The sequence below is a fragment of the Fopius arisanus genome, unplaced genomic scaffold (genome assembly GCF_000806365.1).
Source record: "Fopius arisanus strain USDA-PBARC FA_bdor unplaced genomic scaffold, ASM80636v1 scaffold00002, whole genome shotgun sequence".
Lineage (NCBI taxonomy): Eukaryota > Metazoa > Arthropoda > Insecta > Hymenoptera > Braconidae > Fopius > Fopius arisanus.
Window position 1 is genome coordinate 2,615,468 of NW_011887741.1, and position 25,260 is coordinate 2,640,727.

The following is a 25,260-nucleotide window of genomic DNA, read 5'->3' on the forward strand; positions in this document are numbered from 1 at the left end:
TCACACCTCGCAGTCGCAACACACAACATACAACACTGCAGTTGCCTTTCACCAGCATCCGATGCTGTGTTGCATTCTCGCTCCTTCCACATCCCCCAACATCTCCCAATAGTACGACACTTTTACAAATACGCTATTTCAATTAAAAACCCAGCAATAAATCTGCTCATTTATCACTCTGGGGTGCTACAACAAAATTCCTTACAAATATGAAAATACTGGGGTGAACTACTACTTTATTCTAGCAGGCTCCCGCCGAGTCCTGTTATCAACCAGTCCAACTCCATTATGCTAGTGTAATGTCATATCAAGTGATTTTTAATAATTATTTAATGAAGAAGGACTTAATCATTGAGTAAGTTAAGGATCCACGTGCGGCTCTTGGGCGTTGGTTCATCTCCTTCGAGACGAACTGAAGACGTAAGTTGTGAAATGAGTGTCAAGTGAACTTGAATAGATAAAAACAAAGTGATACACTGCTGCATAAAGAATTGTCGTGTGATTGGTGGAGCACCATGGGCAGGGATCCAGGATTGATGTGAGTACCTCTAATGTGATTTGTTACTTAGTAGGTGAGAAGATAAAGTGGCCTGGGATGTGGGGATTTTATGAAATATCGGAGAAGTTTGGTGTGCATTCAAGAGGTGTATATTGTAGAATGTAGAATAGAATGAGGAACAGGTGGAAGGTAGAAGGCGGGCTCAGCCGGCAACGGCCCCAGCGGCAACCACACATTTTCCGTTATTTCGTCTATGTGCAGTAGTCTTATGTCCAAGCTCTTGAATTATATATCTGTGGGCATTAATTGTCTTCAACATTGGCCTACATTTTTTCATCCATTGCGATGGGCGTTTCTTGTTGAGCAAGGTCGTTCGACGTCGGGTGAAAGTGAGGGACAATAGGGAATAGTCTTGGTAAACGATCGACTAACTTCTATTCTATTCCGTGATGAATAATCTAAATTTCCATTCTCCTACTTTTTGTTTTATATTTTTTCTTGGAACAGCAGATGACGAAGGATTCCAAGCATTCTTTCTACTCCTTTCTTCAACTTGTTATTGTATTGACTAGTTATGGTAAGCACTGCTTCGAAAAATACATGTCAATGGTCAATCAGTATTAGCCTGTGCATATCCATAGAGAAATAATATTTTCACATGAGCCCAACTTGACAAAGAAAAGTAATGAAAGGCAAAGACGCAGGAATGTCGGTGCGGAAGCATTCACCTAACTATTACATTCACCCAGATTGCGCAATCTTTCTATAGAATCCGTCAAGTCGGTTATAATCTGGTAATACCTCCTTTTCGAGGAAAGACAGAAAATTGGTGAATAGTTTTTACAGTTGCATCTCAGTAACAGTGGGGATAAATTCTTTTAATCTGACTCCGACATCGCACCGGGTTGCCTATTGTTTTTTTTCTATACACAGCACCGTTGCTCTCTCACGCCTTTTTTACTCCCACATTTTTCAAGAAAATTGAATTTGCCAAATGGATTGAATTCCTGAAAAATGGCAAGTGGCAAAAGCCATTGTTCTTACCTCTATTACATTCTTATCAGGCTTTAAATAATGATTGGAAATGATGATTTGGAAATGTGTTTTCAACTTTTTTCAATAATTCTCCACCGTAAAATCATAAAAAGTACGTTTATGAGTGAACGCGAAATGTATCCGTTAACTGAAGAGTAGAAGAGGTCTGGGTCAATGACCACGGTGAACCGACGGTCATCCTTGTAAGTTAACTTAGGAGTCCCTTTATATACATTTAATTAGCATCATTCCGCGTTCTTATCATTATTAAGATAATTTATTCTACAAAATGTATTTTGGAATAAGAGAAATCGGAATTTTTACTTGGATAAAATGGTTGGAAATTTAATCTTGAGGGAAAATGCAATCAAACAGTCAAGATATTCATATCTCTCTGGGTTACGAACATTGGAATACAGCATTCCAAGTGAGTACAGAGAGTCTGTATGAATTTATGACGCGAGGCAAGGAAAATGCCACTGGACTATCTCCTATCCTATAATATAACCGCTAGCGGGCTGTAACACATAACTCGTACCATGTACGTCGGGCCACCCAACGCATTTACATATATATATCCAAGAGACTTGAAAATCATAAATGAGAGAAGGCCCTCATCGTTTGTCGTCAACCAGCTTCTCCACTGACGCCAAAATAACGGCATCTCGTCGTGACCTCCACATTCAGAAACATTCAAGACATGATTAATACAGTTCACCATTGGAAATAAAATGAAAAAAAAAAGAAGATTTTTAATATAATGAGAAAAATTCATCTAAACCGAATGAAATTTTTCCATTGAGATTTCAACACATCTGTAGGACAGTGTTCAACAAAATAGCCTGTTCTCGTCGCTCGCTGTCCATTCAAAGAAATGAGAAATTCTCTGAAGTCTTTAAATCAGACGTCTGGGCCACGAAGAAGACAAGTATGCAACCGTTGCCCATGTGAGGTACATGGATAAGGGCTCTCTACTTGGTTGTTATGTGCAGGATGCAGGTCATGTGTCATTAACATGACTGGCATGGGGAACCACCACGACAGACATGACAGACCGAGGAGCGGACCGATGAGATGAGGATCGACTGTTCGATGTCACATGTGTATGGGAACATTCACCGTGGATAAACCCCACGGTGTCACCCTCCTCTCTCATCGATTCATCGGTACTGTCCAATCAATTCTCCTTCATGGCGACGCTTACATCCAATTTAGCTTTTATCACATCATTAACACAATCATTCATCGTACTATGCCAAGCTGAAAAAATACATGTAAATGTGCATTGGGTATTTTTTTTCCGGGCGAAATATTTGTCATCATGAGTGGCATCACAGTTTTATGAAAAGAAATAGGGTGACGAGAGAAGTGCATTCTTCATTGTTTGTCATTTTCGAATTCACCGTTGAGAAGCATGAGCTTGTAAGACCACATGAATAGTTGGTACACTTGACCCATTTCCTTCTATAGCTGGAGTGAATAATAAGCTAAAAATAGGAAGAATCCTGCAAAAATTCACGTAACGGCAAAATTCATAATTTTCGCGCTAAGCTATTTTCGCTTGGTTTAGAAAACATTGTTTCGGATGTCGCCGCACAGCGATAAAAATATAAAAAGGTCCGAAAATGATGAGAAGAGAGTCAACAACGACGAAAGTTGTCAACCATTCCTGATATCACTTTTACTGAACCACGTGAATGCAGTTTTCATTCTTCTGATGATGGGGAAAGTAGTTAACTTTCCGCATCCATCACCGATAATCGAATTTCACACCGGAAATTCCAAACATGAGTGAGTGATGTCAGTTAAATACAGATGAGATCAATCGAGTAACCAAAACAGTGACGTCTCTCGATCAACAAACTGATTAATCATGTTGGAAAATGAATGATTCGCTGACGAGATGCGTGTGGGGAGTATTAAACGTTAAATTTTATTTTGTTCCATTGCCAACACAATTAAGGGCATAAACGGGTGGGTATTAATAGAGGCGTTGGGTATGCACGCGTTAGAGGCACGAATTTAATGATGACTATTTAAGTACGCTGGAGGAATGTAGATTTTGATGAAGGGATGCGAGGGGAAGAAGGGTCCGCCCGCATATGTAATTTCGAAATTATTGATTCAAATGCGCAGCTCCACATGCTTCGATGAATAAAAAGCAGATTTCGGTGTAATAAATCGGACTATTGCAACAGGTATAAATATCCAACTGTCAATGCTAAGTAAATGGGGAAATTTTACCAATCACCCAAATCAATAATCAGTTAAAAATCCGAAAGTTTATCCCAGTCTCCATACATAATCCAGTAATCCCCGCGTCAACATGTCTCACCTGTTGGTACAGAGGTAGGCGGCCAGAAATTTCCCAAGACAGCAATTTCCCAGTGGCACGGGACACGTACGTCGATATCGGGAATGAACATGAGCCAATGGGGAGGGGAACAAACTAACTACTATACCAATCGAATTCCATCGAGTTTTTCCAGTGACCGGAAAATATTCTCTTTCAAAAGCGGACACTAAAGAATATTCGAAATCTCAGCATATGTACTTGTGCTTGAGTATATAAATTGTATACATCTTTCCATCGGTGACTAACTGTGCAGTTACAAATCTAGGATATACAGATACATGGGAAAAGCTACTGAATATATACTTTGCGCAATAGGGGGATGGAAATCAGCAAAGTGGAACAGATGTAAATTTGAGGGGACTTGAGAGTTCTGTGTCACAGCGGCACACCGGCAGGAATGAAAATGTGTAGTTCCAAGAGGTCTTATATACGAGTTATGTAATGGAAGTACCATTTGCATGTAAAATTCCATTGTAGGACAAATTTACGGAGAGATACTTAATCATATTAGAATACTAGCACTTTAAATTTTTGATGCTCATTTGACAGTTAGGTGCGGTAGATTTCAATCATTGCAAAGAACATGATTTAATGGATTTTTGTTGATTATCATCGAAAGTAAACAGCACACATCATTAATTGTCATTGCCATCTTCATCTTACTTGCTCACTTGTACACTTGCCGCCCTAAAGCTCTGCGACAGATGTTTCAAACGACTTCCCTTTGTGCCAAAAGTTGTCCACCCAGGAAATAGCTTCCTACCTTTGGTTGCGCTTATCTTCCTCTATACCTCGAGTGCACATTTGCACAACGGCTGTTAGTGATCGGGTATGACCTTTCCTCTATTCTCTAGCCTCTGCAAAGACCATTTCACCCAACTTTGAAACCTGAGAATGCTAATATTGCTTTACGGCCATTTCATTGTTCGCTAAATCGATGGTATATCACTAAATTCAAGGGTTGGTGCATTTCTATACTAGCTTGAGAGAAATTTCCACTAGTATTAACCGAACAGTATTTTCCTCAGATTAAATAACCTTCTTCTCATGAATTCCAACTTAAATTGCTTCTTAATCCTTAAATTAGTCAGACTGAAACAACTGACTCGAATTGAGAGGTAAAATTCAATGGCTTCGCTCGACTTGCGCTAATTGTATTGCCAATTAAATTTAACTGACTCTCAACACGCAAAGCTACTAATACTCATACCTTCCGAGAAATCTATCGATTTGAAACTTACCTAGATTTGGTTTGGCGATTGTCCAGTAATCGGTGATTTCATATAATTTAATAATGAACAATTGATGGAGATATTTGGGGAATGGGAGGTGGGATAGGTAGGCCATTTTGGCAGTCTTAATGCGCATCGATGGAGCTTTATTAAGGATTGAATAGCCCTTGCCATTTCGATTGATCGTTCAATCTCTCCTCCAGGAGGATTATCGTAAGGGGACCACCTTATCGCTCTCCTCGCTGAACTGGTACATCATCCCGTGCTAGATATGCAGATATCTCAGGCAAGTTGGATGGAATGCTGTATATACTGTGTGCTAGCAAGCGGAAAGCCCTCTATTTCGTTGCGAAGGGTACATAAGGTGAATTGAGAGAGAAAGAGGGAGAGAGAGAGAGCCTCGAGCACCCCGGATATCTTTATTCCATTTTTTCCATCTCGTTATGACGGATAAAATCAAATTCCAGAGCTCACCAGGGAGTGTCGTTATTCGATGTCGTCATATCTCCTTGAGCAATTGATTCGTAATATTTTTTCAAATGATTTATTGAGGGGAAGTTTCTTTCAACAAAGCCCTGGTTTCTGTGTATGTGTTTAATTAAATTAGGGTGTACACTGTACATATATAATAGTAGTAGAATATAAAATGAGTGTGAATGAGTTTGAATTGAGTTAATACTCGAACAAAAGCACCTTGGGGGAGTTTAAATTTCATTAGGACGATTACACGTGGTAAGCCGTCGACGTGGTGAATGTTCCGCCCATCACCGTTATGCTCGGTGAATAAGACGTCCGTAAGAAAGATGATGTACAATTTGGAAATTATTCAAAGCTCCAGGAAGAACTTGCTAGTTGATGGTTTTTTTTTAAATCCTTTCACCTTTTGTTCATTATATTCGCTGGCTTGAGATTAAAATCAATGATGACGGGATGGTTATAATGAAGATTCACTGAGGAAGTACATTGATGTCGTAACTCTGGCGAATTACACGAGGGAGGGAAGATTTTATAATTTAGCAATCATAAGGAAGCGAAATTTTCAAGTGGAAAAGATTCTTCATTCATGATTTATATATATATATTTTTTTTCGTCCCGAGGATTATACCCTTTTTGTTCAATTGCTTGGTGAAATTGTAAAACTTAAAAACCAACTGAGTGCCATAATCTATTTTCACTTTCACACAATACAAATGCCGGGAAAATTTCTCACATGTTCATTATCGTTTGTTGTTCGTCCCGACGATAAATCAAACTAGAATTTCTCACAAAACTATTCACACCATAACCCATTGCCTAACAGTTTTTGTTATACACCGCGAGAACCGAACTATGTAACTGGCAAATTACAAGGTCGTTTGTCTTTTTTATTGGGCAATGATGACATGAAACTAGGGCGTAAATAATTGCAAATATTTCGTATGTAAATTTGTACCAGACTAATTTTATTAAACAAATTGCCATTAATTCGCTCTCCTGCAATTTAGCAAGAAAAAGCAACGAATGAATGCAATTAAAAGTTATAGTGATAGGTATTATGTTCATTGAACTGTGGAAGCAATGGCTGCCGGTTTCATGCCTGCTAGTTATATCAATTTATACGGAATCGAAAATGCCAATATATTTTACAGGACAGCCATGCGCGTAATATTACAGCCTGCATGTACATAAAATGGCTTTGGCATCCACATCCCTCAGACCCCTACGAAAATCGATGACGAAACGTTAAGGTCGATGATGGCTGGGTTTAAACATTTTCCATGTGGATGCAACAAGATAGCTATATGAAAACCTGTGAAAATTTTATGCACAGGGAAACAAAACTGCCCACAGTCTGTTAGGTTTATGACCTAAAAGTCCTGGTATGCCGAGAGTTGCCCAAGTCACGTTTTATTTAACTCTCTCGCTCTCTAGGAATTTTCGACAAAACCCGGGGGTTTATTTGCACTAGTGCATGCATGTGAGTACGTTAATCCGCTTGTACTGGTAAATGCTGTTTCACTTTAAACTCCAAGTTCGTTAGACAGAAGTGACTGATTACCAGAGGTATATGTTGGCACTAGAGTAATCTTCACTAGTTTAATATTTTTAATTTTACTTAGCTATATTCATATTAAATGATGAAAAAGGGTGGAGAAAATTCAATGGCCCCCTTCTTTTTCAATTGCACAGCGAATTTGCTCTTTCTGGTAATAGTTGGCAATAGTCACGTGTCCGCGCATTTTATATACGTCAACCAGTTCGTGCGTTATCTCCACAATTCCCAAACGTTCACATCCACGTTTACTATCCTCTCAACCACTAAAAAGTATTTCATATTTCCTTAGGAAAATTATTTGAAAATATAAAAAGTTTTTGTGCATAATTTCGTATGCGGAAAATTCATTGCTTGATTCTAAATGGGAGTGTAATGTGTAGATTATTGAAGAGGAATCAAATTATTCGCCAACTTTTTTTGTCACTCTCAAACGCTTCCGATTTAGCTATCGACTATTGAGGTAGTTTTTACAGGGGCTCAGGCGAGATAAAATCACTAAGTATTTGGGTGTCCTGTGTAGTATGGTGGTAGATTCGTTGAAATGTACAAAAAGGGTCTCTCTCTCTCGATGTAACTAGGATAATGCATAGTGAAACGAGTACTCTATATGTAGCGGAGAATTATCTTCAGAACCTCCATGGGTTTTTCATCATCCTTCGTTAAGCTTTTTCCCTTTGTTCTCGCTCAACTCTCTTGACTGTTGTGGCAAGTGAAAATTCTCGACGCAGACCACCTTGCACCCCACAAAGCAACTATTCTAATTTTATTATTTCTATGGACAGAGCGAACCTTACTTATATTTTCCGTTCATTCCGTTTGGGGCGATATGTATATTTTATATTTATTCAATCCCAAGCTTATAATGCGAAAAATCTTTCATCAACCCATTGCAATATATACTTCTCGTTGTTTGTCGGTAGGACGGCACACGTAATGCAGTTTTCACAGAGCACGTAATAAGCCCTGGGGATTTTCTCTCTATATACCGTGGCTGAGAGCAGTTCCTCGACACTGTCGAATTTCACGATCCGTTTCGTTCCACATCACGCACGAGATGGCTTTACCTCAATTTTTGCGCTCGACCTTTTCCAATATTTGTCAATACAACTCGCCCAATATTTTCTCCCTATATTTCCATTGAGCAAATTGGAAAATACAACATACTATTCTGCAGAGTAAAAATTCAATAATTTAATCTTAAAAGAATAATGAAGGCTCAATCGTTTCATTGAAATTCAAAGGTAACACGAATATTTTAATTGGTCCCTGGGTTATCAGCACTCCAAGAGCGTCTCATTAGTTCTCGGCTAGCCACGAGGGAGGGACTTGGAGGAGGTTGGGGTAGATCGCAATCATTACACCATGCTGATTGTAGCCGCGGAATTAATCAACTCGCTTGGGGTATCGAAGCAAATTGCTTGGGAAATTAACACTGTCCAACTAGTGTTAAAAAATACATCTCTCTCAGTGCTCTATGTACATTGAAGATGGCATTAAATACTACCTTTATTGATTATTCCTCGGTAATTTGGATATTACTATTAATTTCGTTTGATTGAATTATTTTTGATGAAGATTCAATCAATTTAATTTTAATGGTAAAAAAAAGGGTGGATACTTCCCTCAAAAGCATAATTCATTTGCTGAAAGCATTCCCAACGCCCTCAAAAAAGAGGGAACATCATCTTTTGTTTTCCAAATTGTTTTGAAAAAATTTAGAGAGAAAAGAGCATCTCTTACTCCTATTGTGGATTTTTTAACAAGAAATAAAGAGAGGAGTAGGTCAAGGCTTTTTCATTGAAAGGTAGAGAGAACTTTTACTCGTGTTGATGTCACTTCTTCCAATATAGTCCAAAAACTTTCAGTGAGGAAGCTGCCACGAACAGTTGTGACTTCAATTATCGTTGTCACTGACTATGTTGAGGGATTTAGTCATTAAGTTAAAATTAATTATTTTTTACTTATTTTATGCGTCACGTTTTTAGCGAAATGCATTTTCCATGAAAGATTAACGGATATTACATTTATGTACAACGCTCGGGTGCTTCCTGTCACGTCAACATTTTACCGATATTCCACCATAATAGAAGTGAATGACACTAGTGACTAGTCAGCGAGGAGCAGGGAGGACCAGGGGGGTGTCTTTTGATGCAAAAAAATGTCTTGTTAATGAGTTTCTCAGATGGTCTCCGTGCATTGCTAATGGAACTTGAGAGGGTAGCTCTGCTTTTTCAAGAAGGTAGGGACGGATAAAGAGCATTATTGCATTTGAGATTAAAAATTTTCCGCATTATTCAACACTAGATATTTTAGTCGTTTTTTTTTTATTTTTCCTTATATGGTAATATAAGGTAATTGAGAGTGATATTTTGCGCCGGGAAAAAGGTCTCTGAGAGTTGGTATCTTTCATACACACAAGCATAAATCGGGTTTCACACTAAACTAGGAAATGTGATATGCTCATAGAAAGAAAGAAAGAAATAAAGTTACTAATAAAGTTGATGACTTGGAAGGCAGGAGAAGTATAGCAGTATTGGAGAAAAGGGGGTAAAAATACAAAAGTTTCGTAATAAAGGTAACAATAGTGGCTGAAAGCTCGTTAGTGTACTTTTCGAGGAGCTTCTAAAACTTTTATGATTACATAAAATCAACGATTAAAACTGCACTGTTTCCGACCACTTAACTTGTAAGATGTTATTTCTATTTCATTGTGAGAAACTCACTCACTGCTTTTTTTTACTCTATTACATGTCCATTGAGTTTAACTTATTGGTTCTTTGAATCGGCCCTATATTGGCAGCTTTTTATCGTGTTCAAACTTATTTTTAAAAGGAAGGAACATCAAGTATTCCGCACCTTAATAATTGAGAAAAAGTTTTAGCAACAGTTGACGGTTGAAAATAAATTGGCATTGGAAAGTTTCTAAATCAGGAGATGGAGTAAAAGTTGAATGTAGAGTGTACCAAACGAGAACCATGAAATGGTGAAAAGGGGAGAAAAGAGGACGGAGGGAAACGGAAAATAGAGTAGAATGTACTGCTTAGGGAAGTTTTGAATGCAATGAGGAAGTCAGATGGGGATAACTCGCCGGGAGGGAAATGAAAATATCGGATTTGGATGTGCACCATTCGCGGAATACGTCGAATACCGGCTCAAGAGAATAAAACCAATCTCTGGCATCGAATATTAAAGTCCAAAGTGAAAAGGGATGGGAATGGGTTAGACATTGTAAATGGACTCGTGCTGGAAATATTATGCGTATAATGACGCTTTCAGAGGTAAATAAGGTATATTTTTCCTGAGAGATTCTCCAATTGCAGTAGAACTCGATTGGAAATTGATGGCAAAGTATAATTTTGTGCTCGCTTCAATCTCATTTATTCGGAAGGAAGAGTTGATAAGAAAAAAATTACAAATTTTTCATTTTGTTCTATTTTCCATTCAACCAACAATTGGCTCTACTTTTATACTTGCAGGTTCACCACCAAGGGATGCCACCTCCTGGCTATTTGGCTGCTTGCCACCTGTGTCGGTAAGTCCAACAGTCTCACATTTTTTTCTTTTATTTTTTTTACGTAATAGGGAACACATTGTGTGCGAGTTAGTCAGAGAATTGAGTTGAGATTTCATACAACTTTTGTCATTCTTATTTTCTACTCTGTCTCAACTTTTCCCATTTTTTTAATGACGTAAAAGTACCTCATGCCTGTTCTCACATACATTAATTTTTATTATGGGTCTTCCTACGGTAGACATTTTTTCTCATTTATTTAAAAGTTTTGGTGAAAGGTTGTTTGCGGTTAATGGGTGTTTTTTAAGCGAAGAAAAATCGAGATTTTAGGGATAATGGCACAATTTTTGTTCCGTTTATTCTCTTTGGCAAATGAAGATAAGAAAATGTAATTGTGTACCGAGCCAAAGCGAAAGAGAAAGAAAAAGATAAGAGAATTGATATTAAACGTATCTCTATAGTTTTCCTCCCAAGGGTTGAAAGAGGAGGATGTGTATGTGGGAGTGGTTTGCGGATATCTTAGAAGGATAGGTTATTCACGGTCCAAGGTTTTTCCAAGGGTCCGTATGTCGCTTACACCTCCTGAAAGAGATACGAGAAGTGAGCCCATACAGACTTCCGACTAGTCCCTTTTTTCTTTCTACGCTTTGGGGAATCACTACGGAAAGAGAAAAGCCTTATTCTTTTTCGTTTTCTCCTTGCGCTTAGTTTCGAGACTTCTTCTCGGTCTCGTTGAATCTCCACCTTCTCGTTTTACATTAAGGACGAGATATTTAAGTTGCCTTTGGGGAATTCAAACGTTCAAATCTTGGTCTAACATGCCGAGTGTGAGAGAGAGAGAAAAGCTGACTAGATCTGTGCACATTCGTGTATATCCATGTTCAAGAGGTATTTCAGGTATTTCTCAATGGGAGAGACCTGAAAGGGATATTTATTCTCAATTTTTTTCTCCTTACTCCTGCTTTTGTGGCAACTCGAAATATCCTGAAATTAGCCTTTCAAAGTCAGCTCCAATTATTTATACTCTGTTCTCCGTGGAGATTTCACGCAATTCCAAGCCTTCAGAACAATGAATGTCTATTATTTTGGCAATCTGTAATAACTGATATGTTGGGGCTTGTACGTCTTGAATTTTTGACTATGGAGATAGTGGATGATTATGGAGAGAAATGGAGATGGTAAAAGTTAGCATTATTGGTGTAACGAGAGAGAGAGAGAGAGAGAGAGAAAAAAAGAGAGTATCTAGGCTCTCGGTGCATGAAAGGACTAGTACGTGCACGAGTACGAGACTGAGTGAACTCCGGTTGGCTATCGATCGCGTCTCCAAGGTGAGTCGCACGGGCGCACCAGCGCATTGTGCGTACCATCTTTTCCACGGCAGTTCACCTCCAATTTTATCCAAATCCATTAATTTTTTTAATCGGAATCTTGCATTTCAACTCTTCCATTTTCATCAAGTGTAATGAAATGAAATGAGAATAGAATGGCATCGATGGAGTAGAGAGAAATTTCAGCCAAGATTTTCAAAAGGATTGTCCCGGTCATTCGGGGCATTCGTCTTATTTGCAATGTATTGCATGTCCGTCGATACAACATCTTTCCATTTATTTTCTATCGATGTTTGAAGTTGCAAACAGAATGATTAATTGAGAGAAGCTCGCTCTTGACGTGGCAACGATCGTACAATATTTTTCCCGTCACTATTTTCTTTTTTGTTTCTCCAGTTTCTCCTTATTCTCCACTTTTCGTATATTCCTCATTTTCCTTTTTTTCAACATCCACTGGGGCTGCACTTAATTGGATTTTAACGAACAAAAAACCCGTTACTTCACCCTCTAGAGTAATTTTTTCCTTTAGGTCGTTGGTAGTTAACCGGGAGCGCGTAATTGTACAAGCAAACAGAAAGAAAGTGCAGAGTTGAGGAAGTGGAATACCATGGCATATCCACCGTACAGAAACACAAAGAAAAGATCAAAATGCTGTGGCAAGCTTCAGCTTCGTAGACAATAAAACCATTCCCTTTCATTGATTTCATCGAACGTTCATTCTATTGCAATGTTAATTTAGTAGGAATGGAATTTTCCAATGATATTTCATCAGTGTGTTTTGGTCACTAGTGACAAAAAAAAAAGTGTCAATATACGTGTTAAAATTGACGAGCGTTCGGTCACGTTTATTCATCGAGTTGACGATGTGGCACCATGAAAAGAGCCAATATTCCAGCCAACTGCACGACACTAGAGGGTTCGATTCATCGGGGAATTCAATTAGCACCGGTTGGCGGAAACCTCAAGTTATTTGCACCCGGTTCACGATTTTCCAACCACCCGCTTCTCTCCCATACCTCCTATACATGTACAACCCATCAACCATCTTATCCAGAGTGCAGTTCTTCTCCAACAAATATTCTGAGAGTAAGACTAAATTCCCTTTCGGCCCCATGGGTTGCAACCACTCTCATCCCGGAACCTCATCTTACAATTTCGGGGAACAAGAAATATTTCCATAGTCGAGATAACTTGCACGTAAACTTTGCCAATAGTCCACCAAACTTGCTAACTCTATTCATCTTTCAATTCAATTTCAATTCAATTGAATCGGTTGGTTGGTTGATCTAAATAATATTATTATTGTTATTCAATCAGTAGGAAATCTCGATAATTATTCCATAGTTGTGTCATGTTTTCATTTTGTCGGCTGGCATTCTACTTTGAAGCGATTTTTTCTTTACCACACGCTTTTGATCGAACCAAAGAGGCTTATACAAGTTGCCACATCAGCATAAATCTGAACTTGGCAAAATTTCAATTAACAAAATCTTGCTGCTACGGAAAAACACCCTAGGCTATACCTGAGGTACATTGTCGATAAAACAAACAAAAGCGCATTTCCAGTGGAAAGTGAAAAAAAGGATAAAGGTGAAAACTTTTTCTCTTTCTCTCCGCCAGAGTAGCCAAGCAATTATTTCTGATAATCGTTCTATCGTTCTATACTCTCGCGGTCTCACGTTCACCTCACCGACGATATATTTATCCGAGTATTTTTCCTCTTCAGTTCCATCCTTACTCATAACAGTACAAAGTACACTTGAGTGCATTTCCATTTTTCTTCTCGCGTATATTCGCGTATGTTAATTATGACGGTGTGCTTGATAAAAAGAGCGGACGAACAGAGAAAGATGAGAGAGGGAAAAACATGGATAAGGAGAACAATCCCTTAGCATTTCTGTCTGTCGAATGATAAATACGATGAAGTGAGGCATCCTCTCCAGAGGAAAACCACATTCATCCTATCCCACTACTAGCATTGCAATAGCTTCTGTCAAAACGCCTTTCTGTTATAAACCTGTAATACATCAGACTGTACGATTGTGACAGGTGATGTTCATTTTGGATGCGTTCTGTGGTGAGGATTCCCCAGGACAATCAAACCCGTATCAAACGTCAGTTCAAATTTCTCGTTCCATTGATATTCCATAGAAAAGATAAGGCAACACATTGTCAGACATTGTTTTTCTGAAAACACAAAATTAGAAAATTAAAGAGACGTGAATCCATCTGTAAAAACTGGAAGTCGGAAAATGTAATCAGGTGATATTCATTGGCAATAAATTTTTACCCTTCGATTTGTGTCCACTGAGTAAAATCCAATGTGATAGTGGGATTGAATTTTCTGTGGAGACGGTATTTTGAGACAGCACGTATAAATTTTTCGTAGATAGATATATTGAAAACGACGGAGATAAATATAGAGTGCAAATGCTGAAGAAGCTTATCCATTGGGGCAACACCAGAAAGGATAGTAATAAACGTCGATCCCAACCCCCGGAAAATGCTCGATCCCGTAGGTAAGCTTTCACATCCGTTCCCACCAATAATATAAAGCCTCGTATCTCTAACGCGCTTGTCAGTTACGGAAAAGCACACCCGAGATGGAGATACAGTGGCTGACAGATAGATAAAAAAAAAAATCCTATTTATTCGGAATTGAATATTAATTAAATGGAAAAGAGAGTGAGACAGAGCGGACTCAAGCGGCATTTGTACTTGAGATTTTCAAGTTAATATCTGGTATAAGAACAATCAAAATTTGCTCTCGTAGAGCACAAAAAAAACATTTTCATTGATAGCATTTGATCATAAACGCATAAAGCATGAAAGCTGGAAAGAGCCCGGAAGCATTTAGTGTTCGCTTTAATAATTAACTCTTGCAAAATGAATGAATCAATAAATACACTATTTCATTGCCGTGAAATTGAATGGGGTGCAGCGATTAGAATGAATCGAATGGAAAATTCTCATGAAAATTGGAATTTAAAAGGCAAATTTCTCAATTTATTAGGCTCTCATGAATTTTCCAATGTGAGCTCAGTGATGGGACATTCAGTCAACAATGCATGGTTCCCTCAACGAGCAATTTATTTTGATACAAAATAACCACAAGCATTTTGACCTATAGTGATAGTGATAGATCAAAAAGAGGAGGAGTATATAACAGAAGATATATAATACAATGTAAAATCACTATGACATGAACATATCGATGAGACAAGTGCACACAATAACACACACACACGGAGGCAAGTGTCACCATGGAAATTGAAGGATTGTGCGAATGGGTGGGCATTGACCAGAAGACCACCACCAATAATCGTAGGTTCGTACGGCTGTTTTAGAGGAAATTCTGTGTACAGCTGCACACGTATACAAACCAATAGGGAAATGGTGTTCTGCTACGCGTTTGTCAAACTCCATATATTCCCCTCTCTGATTGTGTTCCATCTAAATGTTTAATCGATGTGCGTATGCGAATGGTGACATTCGGCCAGTGGCAAACGAAAAGCACGTTCGTCATAGAACACCAAAAATTCACGAAAATCCACCAAGCATCGATTAAACTATAAATGAAAATTATTAAATAGACGTTTTGACACTTTGTCTTTCTATTATTGGTCTCTCTCTCTTGGTGAAAAGGTCAGATTCCAATCGAAAGAATAAAATATTTAAACTCTTCAGACTGGGTCGATTTTCAATTGGAAATAACGCCGCAAATAGAATGAGTTGGCCCTGTGAAAATATTGTGGTTTGTGGTATCACTGATATATCATTTTTGCTTTCAAAGATGCTACCCTCTCTTCTTACATTTTCGAAGTAAGAGTCAAATACTCTTCCTCTCGTAAAATTTTATCTAGCACACAGAAGTGTCCATAGAGATGGACTTTCTGGAAAATTGCATTAACAAGTCTAAAAGGGCTGTATACCTCAATGGAACAAGACTAAAGGTCATAGCATATCGTCACTATCGCCAGCTGAACAGAACGTATTATTAATTGTGATCCAAAATATTTTATTACCTTATTTTTTTCCTCAATTGCATTAAATGCGTAGCTCGGTCATTTTTTTCAATATTGCTGATGATATATTGATAAATAATTACTATATATATATATTTTTTTTTTGTTTCAGCGAGTAATAATGTAAACGAACCGCCGATTTTCGAGCCAGGGGGATTTCCACTTGGTTTACCTCTCAACGAATCAACGGAGGTGGGCACTGAGATATTTACCCTTAAGGGCCACGATCCGGAAGGTTCACCAGTCAAATATGGAATCCAGTCGACTGACAAGTTAACTGTTGACCCTAGCAGTGGCGTCATCACTCTCGCGAAACCCCTGGATCGTGAAGTAATTCAATATTTCATTTTTTCTCTGAATAACATATTAAATACCTAGGAGGATTCTGAAGTTATGTGCATATATGTTTTTAATCGATTTTCTTACATGTTATAATTACAATTACATTTTTAATTATTGAAATTTTTTTACCTTTTTCGAATATATTATGGAAAAAAACATAAGTAACTTGGCAAACTTATTTTTACTGAGTCAAGAAAATGAAGTAGCGCATCGGCCAATTAATTGAATCAAATTTTCTTCCAATCGTATTCTTTTTCGGGTTTTTACGATTTTTTCCAATTCCACGCTCTGGATAGCATTCGTCATAGCCCGCGAAAGAAGTACTTACTCTTACCCTACGAGAAAAGCCGAAAATTGGTGCAGCAGCCGGGAAACGAACCCAGTATCATTGCTCTATGGTTATTGAATCACACTGCGTCGGTATATTGGCAGCGCGCAGAAGCCAATAACCCATCCCAAAAATTCTACTCAACACTTTTCCTTGGTTATAAAATCCATTATTCGCACACCAAATGAGCAAAAATGAAAAGTGCAGTTGATAGGGGGAAAACAGAGATACACAGTAAAATGAAGTTGAATGAATGAACACGAAAAGGGGGGTATAAGGGAGGATGAGTTTTGTGTGGCGTTTGGTGGCTTGTCGACAGCAGCTATTCTGATGAAATAAAAAAGAAACCTGACGGCCTTTGTCCACTGAACACTGGTATATTTCGCAATACCGCTCCGGTGATACAACCCTATTGTCGTTCGACTCTCTGCATTCTTCTTCTTCACCAATCTTTAACGCTTTTTCTTGTTCGTGCGCACCGATAGGGATAAAGAGAGGAATGAGCTATGGAATTACGATAAAGATAAATAGAAGGAAGACTTGAACATTTGCGTGTTCGACATGCACAAAAGGGAAAAAGATTGACTTTCTCATGGAAATTATAGTGTTCCTTTGTGCACTTTTTCCCGAGGGTTTCTCCTTTCTCTCTCTCTACCCACTGATCAACTTGTCAATATCAGTCTCAGTGGTTGGATGGAGAATTCGAGATTTCCTGATTTCCCTGATGATCACTATTACATGATCGACCAAGTGAATTGAATTCTTCCAATTTCAATTTCAATTATCCGTTAACTCCCTAAAGTCAATATACATCTACCTTTTTACTCGACCAACAGACATTCCTTTCGCGTGAAAAAACGCCCCCTCCTTCTGGTAATTTCATTCAAAACTAACCACCATAGAGTCTAGTCGTACTGTTTGAAAGCTCAGGGTGGCATGCAAATTGCATCCACCGACGAGAATAGCGGTTGTTTTCAAGATCTCCCGACATGATAATTTTCATTAAAAACTTTCAAATTTAACGATGATTCTCACGGCCTCCAGTTGCAAAATCTCACTTGGGCAAACGATTATTGAGAAGAATAAGCATAAATATTGTGTAGATATAGATGTGTATTATTTTCGTGGTTTAATGTATTGCAGGAAAATGACACGGTAAGGTTTCTGGTAAGCCTTGAGGATAAAGTGACAGAGGGTCAACAACCGAATATCGTCGGTGTGGATGCCTATGTCATTCTGCTGGACGTCAATGATAACCCACCGAAATTCTCTGGGACTCCGTACGAAGCAATGGCTGATGAAGATACTCAGATCGGTACAACAATACTCCCTGGTATACGTGTCACTGATCCAGATTTCATTGGAGAAAACATTGAAGTGTCATGTGTATCACAACCGCAGGTAAATATCATTTCCATTGTTGATTTAATAAATTCATATATAATCGTCGGTTACTGGTGTACATCAATGAATTACATCAAAGGTTAAAATGTTTCCTTCTAATTTTAAATTCCATTGGGAGCTCATATCATTAGCTAATAATAAAAAGAAAAAGGTGAATTTTTAATAGTCCCCCGTTGAGCTGTTGTAATTTTCGAATTCAATCAATTAATGGCATTGTGCTGCTTATCGTTGGAATTTAGTAGGATAAAGCGCCTTGCTGGGTGACTGGCTGGGTGCCTGCAACGCCCAGATAACCAACTTTACCCTCTGAACACACATGCTCAAAACGACCACAGAGAGAGATGAGAACCTCTCTTCACCTTTCCCCGGTCCCTCCATAATAGTGTTAGGGAAGGTGTTAATTAATATCGGAAACTCATTACTTGGTGTATGCCTATCCAATAGTTTCCCGATGCCTGTGCCAAGTTTGGTATTGTCGACGTAGAGAAGAGTCAGAATACATACGTGGGTGCACTGGTGCTACGTCAGCCACTTGACTATAAGCAGAGACCCTTCTACCAATTGCTACTGCGGGCAAGCGTGAGTTTCTCAAGTATTAGATCAAGAATGAATCTTCATTAAGACCCCCCGTTTTGGTTGGAGAACACGTAGATGTTGATTGATTGTATCTTCAATGATTTTGCAGGATGGCGTTAACGTAGAGACCACTGGGGTGGAAATTAAAGTAGCTGATATACAGAACAGTCCTCCCGAGTTTTTGGATTCGCTCAATGGAATTGTTAAAGAGAATGACCAAATTGGTACATTGGTTATGACTGTCAAGGCGAGGGATGGAGATAGGGGTATGCCGAGACAAATTCTCTACGAGTTGGAAAGCAATCCTTTTGATTACTTCCTCCTCGATCAACACTCTGGGGAACTTAGGACGGCCAAACCCTTGGATCGAGAAGCCTTGAAAGATTCAACTGGAGTATTGACATTGAAGATAAAAGCCCGAGAAGTAGTGAATGGTATATATGGTAATGATGACTCGACAGTTTCAACGGCAAATGCAACAGTAACGATAAAAGACGTAAATGATGAGTCGCCGACATTTAATAAACGAGAGTACAGTATAGAGATACCTGAGAACGTACCTGACGGCACGCTTTTACCTCATCTAGACATGACCGTCAGAGATCCAGACGTAGGGTTGAATTCAAAATTTTCTCTACGTCTGGAGGACATAACCGGTGCATTCAGTGTTGAACCAGTGACAGCTACTGGCAGTACATCAGTAAACATTCGTGTGGTAAATGGCTCACTCGATTACGAAAATCCAAACCAACAAAAATTTATAATTCTCGTGATTGCGGAGGAATTACACACTGAGCCAAAGTTATCATCAACAGCAACTGTTACAGTGACAATAACCGATGCTAATGACAATGCGCCCTCTTTCAATTCGCCAACATATGCGGCTGTCGTATCTGAAAGTTCAGCCCCAGGTACTCCAGTTGCAACAATCAGAGCCAAAGATCGTGATAGCGGTGAATTAGGTACGGCGGGAATAATTTACCAATTGCTTGGTCAAGGCGCTGAGCATTTTGCCGTTGACAAGCGCAATGGTAGTATAACAGTAGCGGGATGTCCCTCTCCGGGCACCTCTCCATGCCTAGATTTTGAGGAGCAAAACGAGTACTTCTTGAACTACAAAGCAATCGACGACAATGGCAATGGACAAACAACAACAGTTTCGCTAAGGGTTTCACTGGCAGATGCCAATGACAGTCCCCCCAAATTTCTTCAAGATAAATATCGGGCTGTTATCGATGAGGGAGCAGAGAAGTTCGAACCAGAACTCAAAGTACAGGCGCGAGATCGTGATAAAACTTCCAAGATAACTTACTCGATAATTGATGGCAACGAAATGGGTTTCTTCGAAATTAATCCGAGCACTGGGGAAATTAGCATTGCTAATAACGGGCCCATTGATCTTACAAATTCGACGCATGAGTGGATTTCATTAATTGTTGGTGCAACAGACGGCTTGTTCTCTGACACAGCCATGGTCAATGTCACCGTGCGAGACGTGAATAATAACGATCCTATATTTCCGCATGACGTTTATACAGCGAGTGTACCGGAAACAGCGCCCACTGGCACTCTCATTGAGGAGATTTATGCAACTGATGCTGACAGCGGTATAAATGCCGAGTTGAAGTATAGAATTCAGAAAGGCGCCTTCGATGATTTTGTCATCAATGAAACAACGGGAATTGTGTCGGTTTCGGGTAAACTCGATTACGATACAAGAAATGCTTATCACATTGAAGTTATTGCTCTTGATGGGGGTACTCCGAGTCTTACTGGAACAGCAACGTTGATGATTAAAATTGAAAATACTAATAATAAGGCACCCTATTTCACTCCCAATACTCAGCGGGCAGAAATAACTGGTGATTCGCCCGTTGGAACAGTCTTCACATCGGTGAAGGCCGTTGATCCTGATAGTACAAGTCAGGATGCTTTAAAATTTTCCATAACTGAACCAATAACAGCTATCGACAAGAATGGACAGTTGGTAACGGGCAACACAACTGCATTCAAAGATTTTTTTGCCATCGACCCGAAAACTGGCCAAGTGTCAGTGGTGCGCGCTTTGGACAGAGAAATTGCTGCAACCGTCAGTCTCAATGTCATAGTCACTGATACATCAGCATCTGTTGTCCAACAAGGTGCTGGAACCCTCGTTGTTACTATTATTGATGTCAATCGCCTTCCACCTGAATTTTTAAAACCATGGACAAAAGACAATCCACAGTATATGATTGAAATGCAGGAGGAACAGCCAACTGGAGCAATCGTTGGGGCATTCACAGCCACAGATGTTGATAGCAATATTTCGGAATATACCATAAATCCCCCCAGTTCGTACTTCAATATTGACAATGTGACGGGAATTGTAAGAACAAGTCAAATAATTGATTATGAGGAGAGTAAGCAGCTCGAGTTTATAGTAGTAGCTTATGATTCTGGAGTTCCTCAACTATCTTCAACAGCCAAAATTATTGTCAACATTATTAATGTCAACGATCAGGATCCAAAATTCCAGCAAGAATCATACAATGTCACTGTCAGAGAAAATTCCCCAGCAGGAACTCATGTGACCATCGTTAAAGCTACTGATAGTGATGAAGGAGTTTTCGGTGAAATTAGTTACAGCTTGATTGGAGAGCATGCTTCTGATTTTAATATTGGACATGAAACTGGTGAGATCACCGTTGGGGCTGCTACTGTTCTTGATCGAGAAGAAACAGGTGAAATAACAGTGACGGTTATGGCGAGCGATGGAGGGCCAATTAAGTCGAGAAGATCGACTACAGTTCCTGTTGTTATTCATCTCGAGGACGTGAACGATAATAAACCTGTATTCACTCAACACAGCTATCGAGCTTCAGTTGCTGAAAATCTGTCCATTAATCCTCCAGCTACTATTCTCCAGGTGCGTGCTGAAGACGACGATGACGATGTGAATGGAAAAGTATCGTATACAATAGTGAGTGGAAATGAAGACGGGGCTTTTAGTCTCAATGAAGAAACAGGTTTTCTCTATCCGGCAATGAGTTTAGCTGGTCGTGCTGGAACTTACAGGATCCAAGTGGAAGCAAGAGATGGCCAGGGGGGCAAAGGCCCACACTCAGATAAAGCTTATGTAGATATCCGGGTAATTGCTGTTAATCAACATAAACCTGAATTTGTTATGCCTGAACTTCCAAATGCAACAGTCCAAGTGCCCGAAAATGCGGGTATACCAAACTACTTGGTGATGAGAGTGAGAGCAACGGATGAAGATCCCGGTGAGAACGGAAGGATCAGTTATTTTGTCAAAGTTGGTAATCGTAATGTACCCGAAACTGATGAGTTTATGATTGACCAAGAGAGTGGTGAACTACGAGCGAAAATTATCCTCGATAGAGAAGTGAAGAGCAAGTTTGAGTTAGTTTTAGTTGCCACAGATCATGGTAATCCAACCAATTATGAAACTCTACGGCTTTTAACAATTGTACTTGTTGATACTAATGACAATATTCCCGAGTTTTATGAAGAATACAGCTTCCATGTAGCTGAAAATCGCCCTAAAGATTCCGTGGTTGGCAGAGTCGCGGCTGAGGATAAAGACGAGGGGAGACATGCCCGAGTGTACTATTATATTGCCGGAGGCAATGATAATACTTCATTTTACATTGACAAATCGGATGGAACAATTTACACAAACAAATCATTCGATAGAGAAACACGTGATAATTATGTATTATCTATTGTTGCGGCTAATGATCCAGATCTTTATATTGCTCCATCAGAGCCTGGAAAGTCGTTGACATTTAATCCTGAGCATGGATACGTTAACGTTACAATATCCATTCTCGATGAAAATGATAGTCCACCGGTTTTTGAGAGGAGTGATTACTACACGGGAATCAATTCCATGGCCAACGTCAATGATATCGTGGCAAAGGTAACAGCTTATGATCAGGATGTTGGTGAAAATGGCACTTTACATTATTACGTTGCATCGGCCAATCTTTACAAATACGGATCGGATAAGCCCAGTGGATCGATTGTACCGAGTCCCTTCAATGTCTCTCAAGATGGCAAACTTCGAACCAGTGGTTATATGGCTGAATATAATCAGGACAGATTTATTGTTGAGATTGTAGCGAAAGAGACAGCTTCTCCGGAACGATTCGCCATGGCGAGAGTTCACGTATGGGTTTTTGAACCTTCTCAATTAATTCGGGTTATTCTCTCTCGCCCCCCTGATGAGGTTCACAGACAGAGAGATGAGATTGTTGCCGAATTATCAAATGCAACTCAAAGTAGAGTTGTTGTTGATGAGATACGCTATCATGTTGATTCTGCTGGAAAAATCCGTCGGGAATGGTGTGACATGTATTTACATGTTGTTGACCCCAAAAATCAAAATATCACACCAGTTCCCCAGGTTCTCCGAGCAATTGATGCCAAATATGATATACTCAAAGATTATTATATCGGTTTTGCTATTGAAAATGTTGTTCCCGCTTTTGCTGGGCGGCAGGAGGCACCCTTTGATCCTGCTCTCGCTGCTCTCATAGCCCTCCTTGTCGTTTTATTAGTTGGAGCTGTCACTGTTACCGTTGTATGCTGTTGTCTCAGACATTGGGTCATTACTGTTCCCAGCGATATTAGAAAAAAAGATGGCCTCATAAAGAAACAAATAATTGACGAATTGAACACTACTGAGAATCCTCTCTGGATTGAACAAAAATTGAAACTCTATGAGGAACAGGAATTGACGATGCAAGTTTTCAGTGAACCTGAGGGGGCACTGGTCAGTGAGAGAAGAGGGAGTGGAGTTAGTGTTGGTATGGATACATCGCAAGATAACACCTATGCTACTATTCAACATCCCGCCCCGGCTAATAGGCATCGGCCAACAACCCCGGATTATACAACGCTACCTGGAAATCATAGCCTATATGAGTCTGCTATGGGTTTTCAGGGATCAACATTTCAACCATCAACCACTGTCGTCCCACAATTAACACTTGATCGTGATGGTCAGCCACAATTTGTCTCGGGACTCGTATAAAAGGCCAAAATTATTTAAATGATCGTTATCATCATCATCATCATCATCATCATCATCATCATCATCATCATCATCATCATCATCATCATCATCATCATCATTCCATTTGATTTGATTTTTTTTTTCCTGTAGTAATCATCATGGCATGATCATTCTTTGTTACTATGTTATCTGCATGAATGACTCGATTAATCAGTATTTGGATTAATGAGCTTCCAACAAACGGTCAGAAAATTTATTAAATCGCAAGCTCGCACACAACTGGGCCTCGACAATAACTGGATCATATGATTTGGTCTAAGAATGTGCGAGTTGAAAGAATAGTAGAGCGTTATTTCCGGTTGCCGAGTAGTTAAGATAAGACTATTTCTCTGAAACAGCCCAATCATGTATTACACATCCCATAATCGTCATTGTCAAATAATGTTGTCTATCTCTTGTCTAATTGCGCATAAAATTCTCATTGACATCTTTAATCATAAAATCATATATATGAAAGACATATATAAGTATTAGACACTATTAGATTAGAAAACTGATTGGAAAACGATTATGTATTAATCTAGCTGGTGTGTGCATGTATATATTTGTGCGTTGCCAATTTGAGGTACGATTTTAATTGATGAATGGCTGAATGAAGATAATCCATATGGTAGATATCATTAAATTTGATTAACTGAGATGAATGGTGGTAGGATTTTTTTGTCGGGCGACCACAGGTATATAAGGTATTATGTATATAAATGAATGTGTAGATGGATCCGTCCAGTCCAGGTCTTTCCCCTGTTCTGTTTTCTTTCTTTTTCTTTTTTCTTTTCCTTTCCCCACTAACGTATTTACTTTTATTCTGTACGTTTATACTGCCAATTTTGTGGTCATCCCACACATGTTAAGTCACTAGCTTAAATACACTTAATTACTCGTAATTATAGTTGTAAAAGTTTATCAGTGAAATATGATTAATAGGTCATGATTAATGATATCATGGTTGGTCCATAACTTAGAATATTTAATTTGTTAAAATTGTGGAGACGTTTTTGGATCTGTGATTTGGTGATAGTTGGCTGCGGCATTGATTATGAATTTTTTCGTAAATTCATTAACTAATGTTTTTGTTAATGGATTGGATCCAGGAGGCTGTGGGCGGACATAATCATATCCATAGGTGAATCAAAAAAATAAAAAAAAAATAATAAATGATTTTAAAAAGTGAAAAAAAAAAAAAGTATAGGTAAATTGAACGGTGACGTCGATTCGCAACGAATCCTGATTCCATCCGTCGATTGAATTCCGAACTAATTGATTATTATATTGAATTTGAGCAGACTGGCCAGCAATGTTTTGTACAACTTGAAAAAGCTCAAGCCGTCCTTCTTCCATTTTTACTAAACTCATCAAAGCAAATATTGAGATAGCGAGAAATAGGTTGTGGAAATTCACTTTGAAATAATGTGAAATGAACATGATTCTGACAAAATACACGGTGGAAATTGATATTTTTTTTTTAATCGGTGGAATTTGCTGCGAATAGCAATCACCGGATCAAATAT

At 38.9% G+C, this 25,260-nt stretch overlaps 1 protein-coding gene across 1 annotated transcript; it reads left to right on the forward strand.

Annotated features, from left to right (window-relative positions):
- The first annotated feature begins 10 nt into the window (after window positions 1-10).
- Window positions 11-25,068, forward strand: Cad87A (cadherin-87A). The gene is made up of 6 exons (XM_011306684.1): window positions 11-538; window positions 10,635-10,690; window positions 16,135-16,352; window positions 17,836-18,093; window positions 18,541-18,675; window positions 18,782-25,068. The coding sequence occupies exons 1-6, from the start codon at window positions 516-518 to the stop codon at window positions 23,708-23,710; spliced, it is 5,619 nt and encodes a 1,872-aa protein (XP_011304986.1). The 5' UTR covers window positions 11-515; the 3' UTR covers window positions 23,711-25,068.
- Window positions 25,069-25,260: the final 192 nt, after the last annotated feature.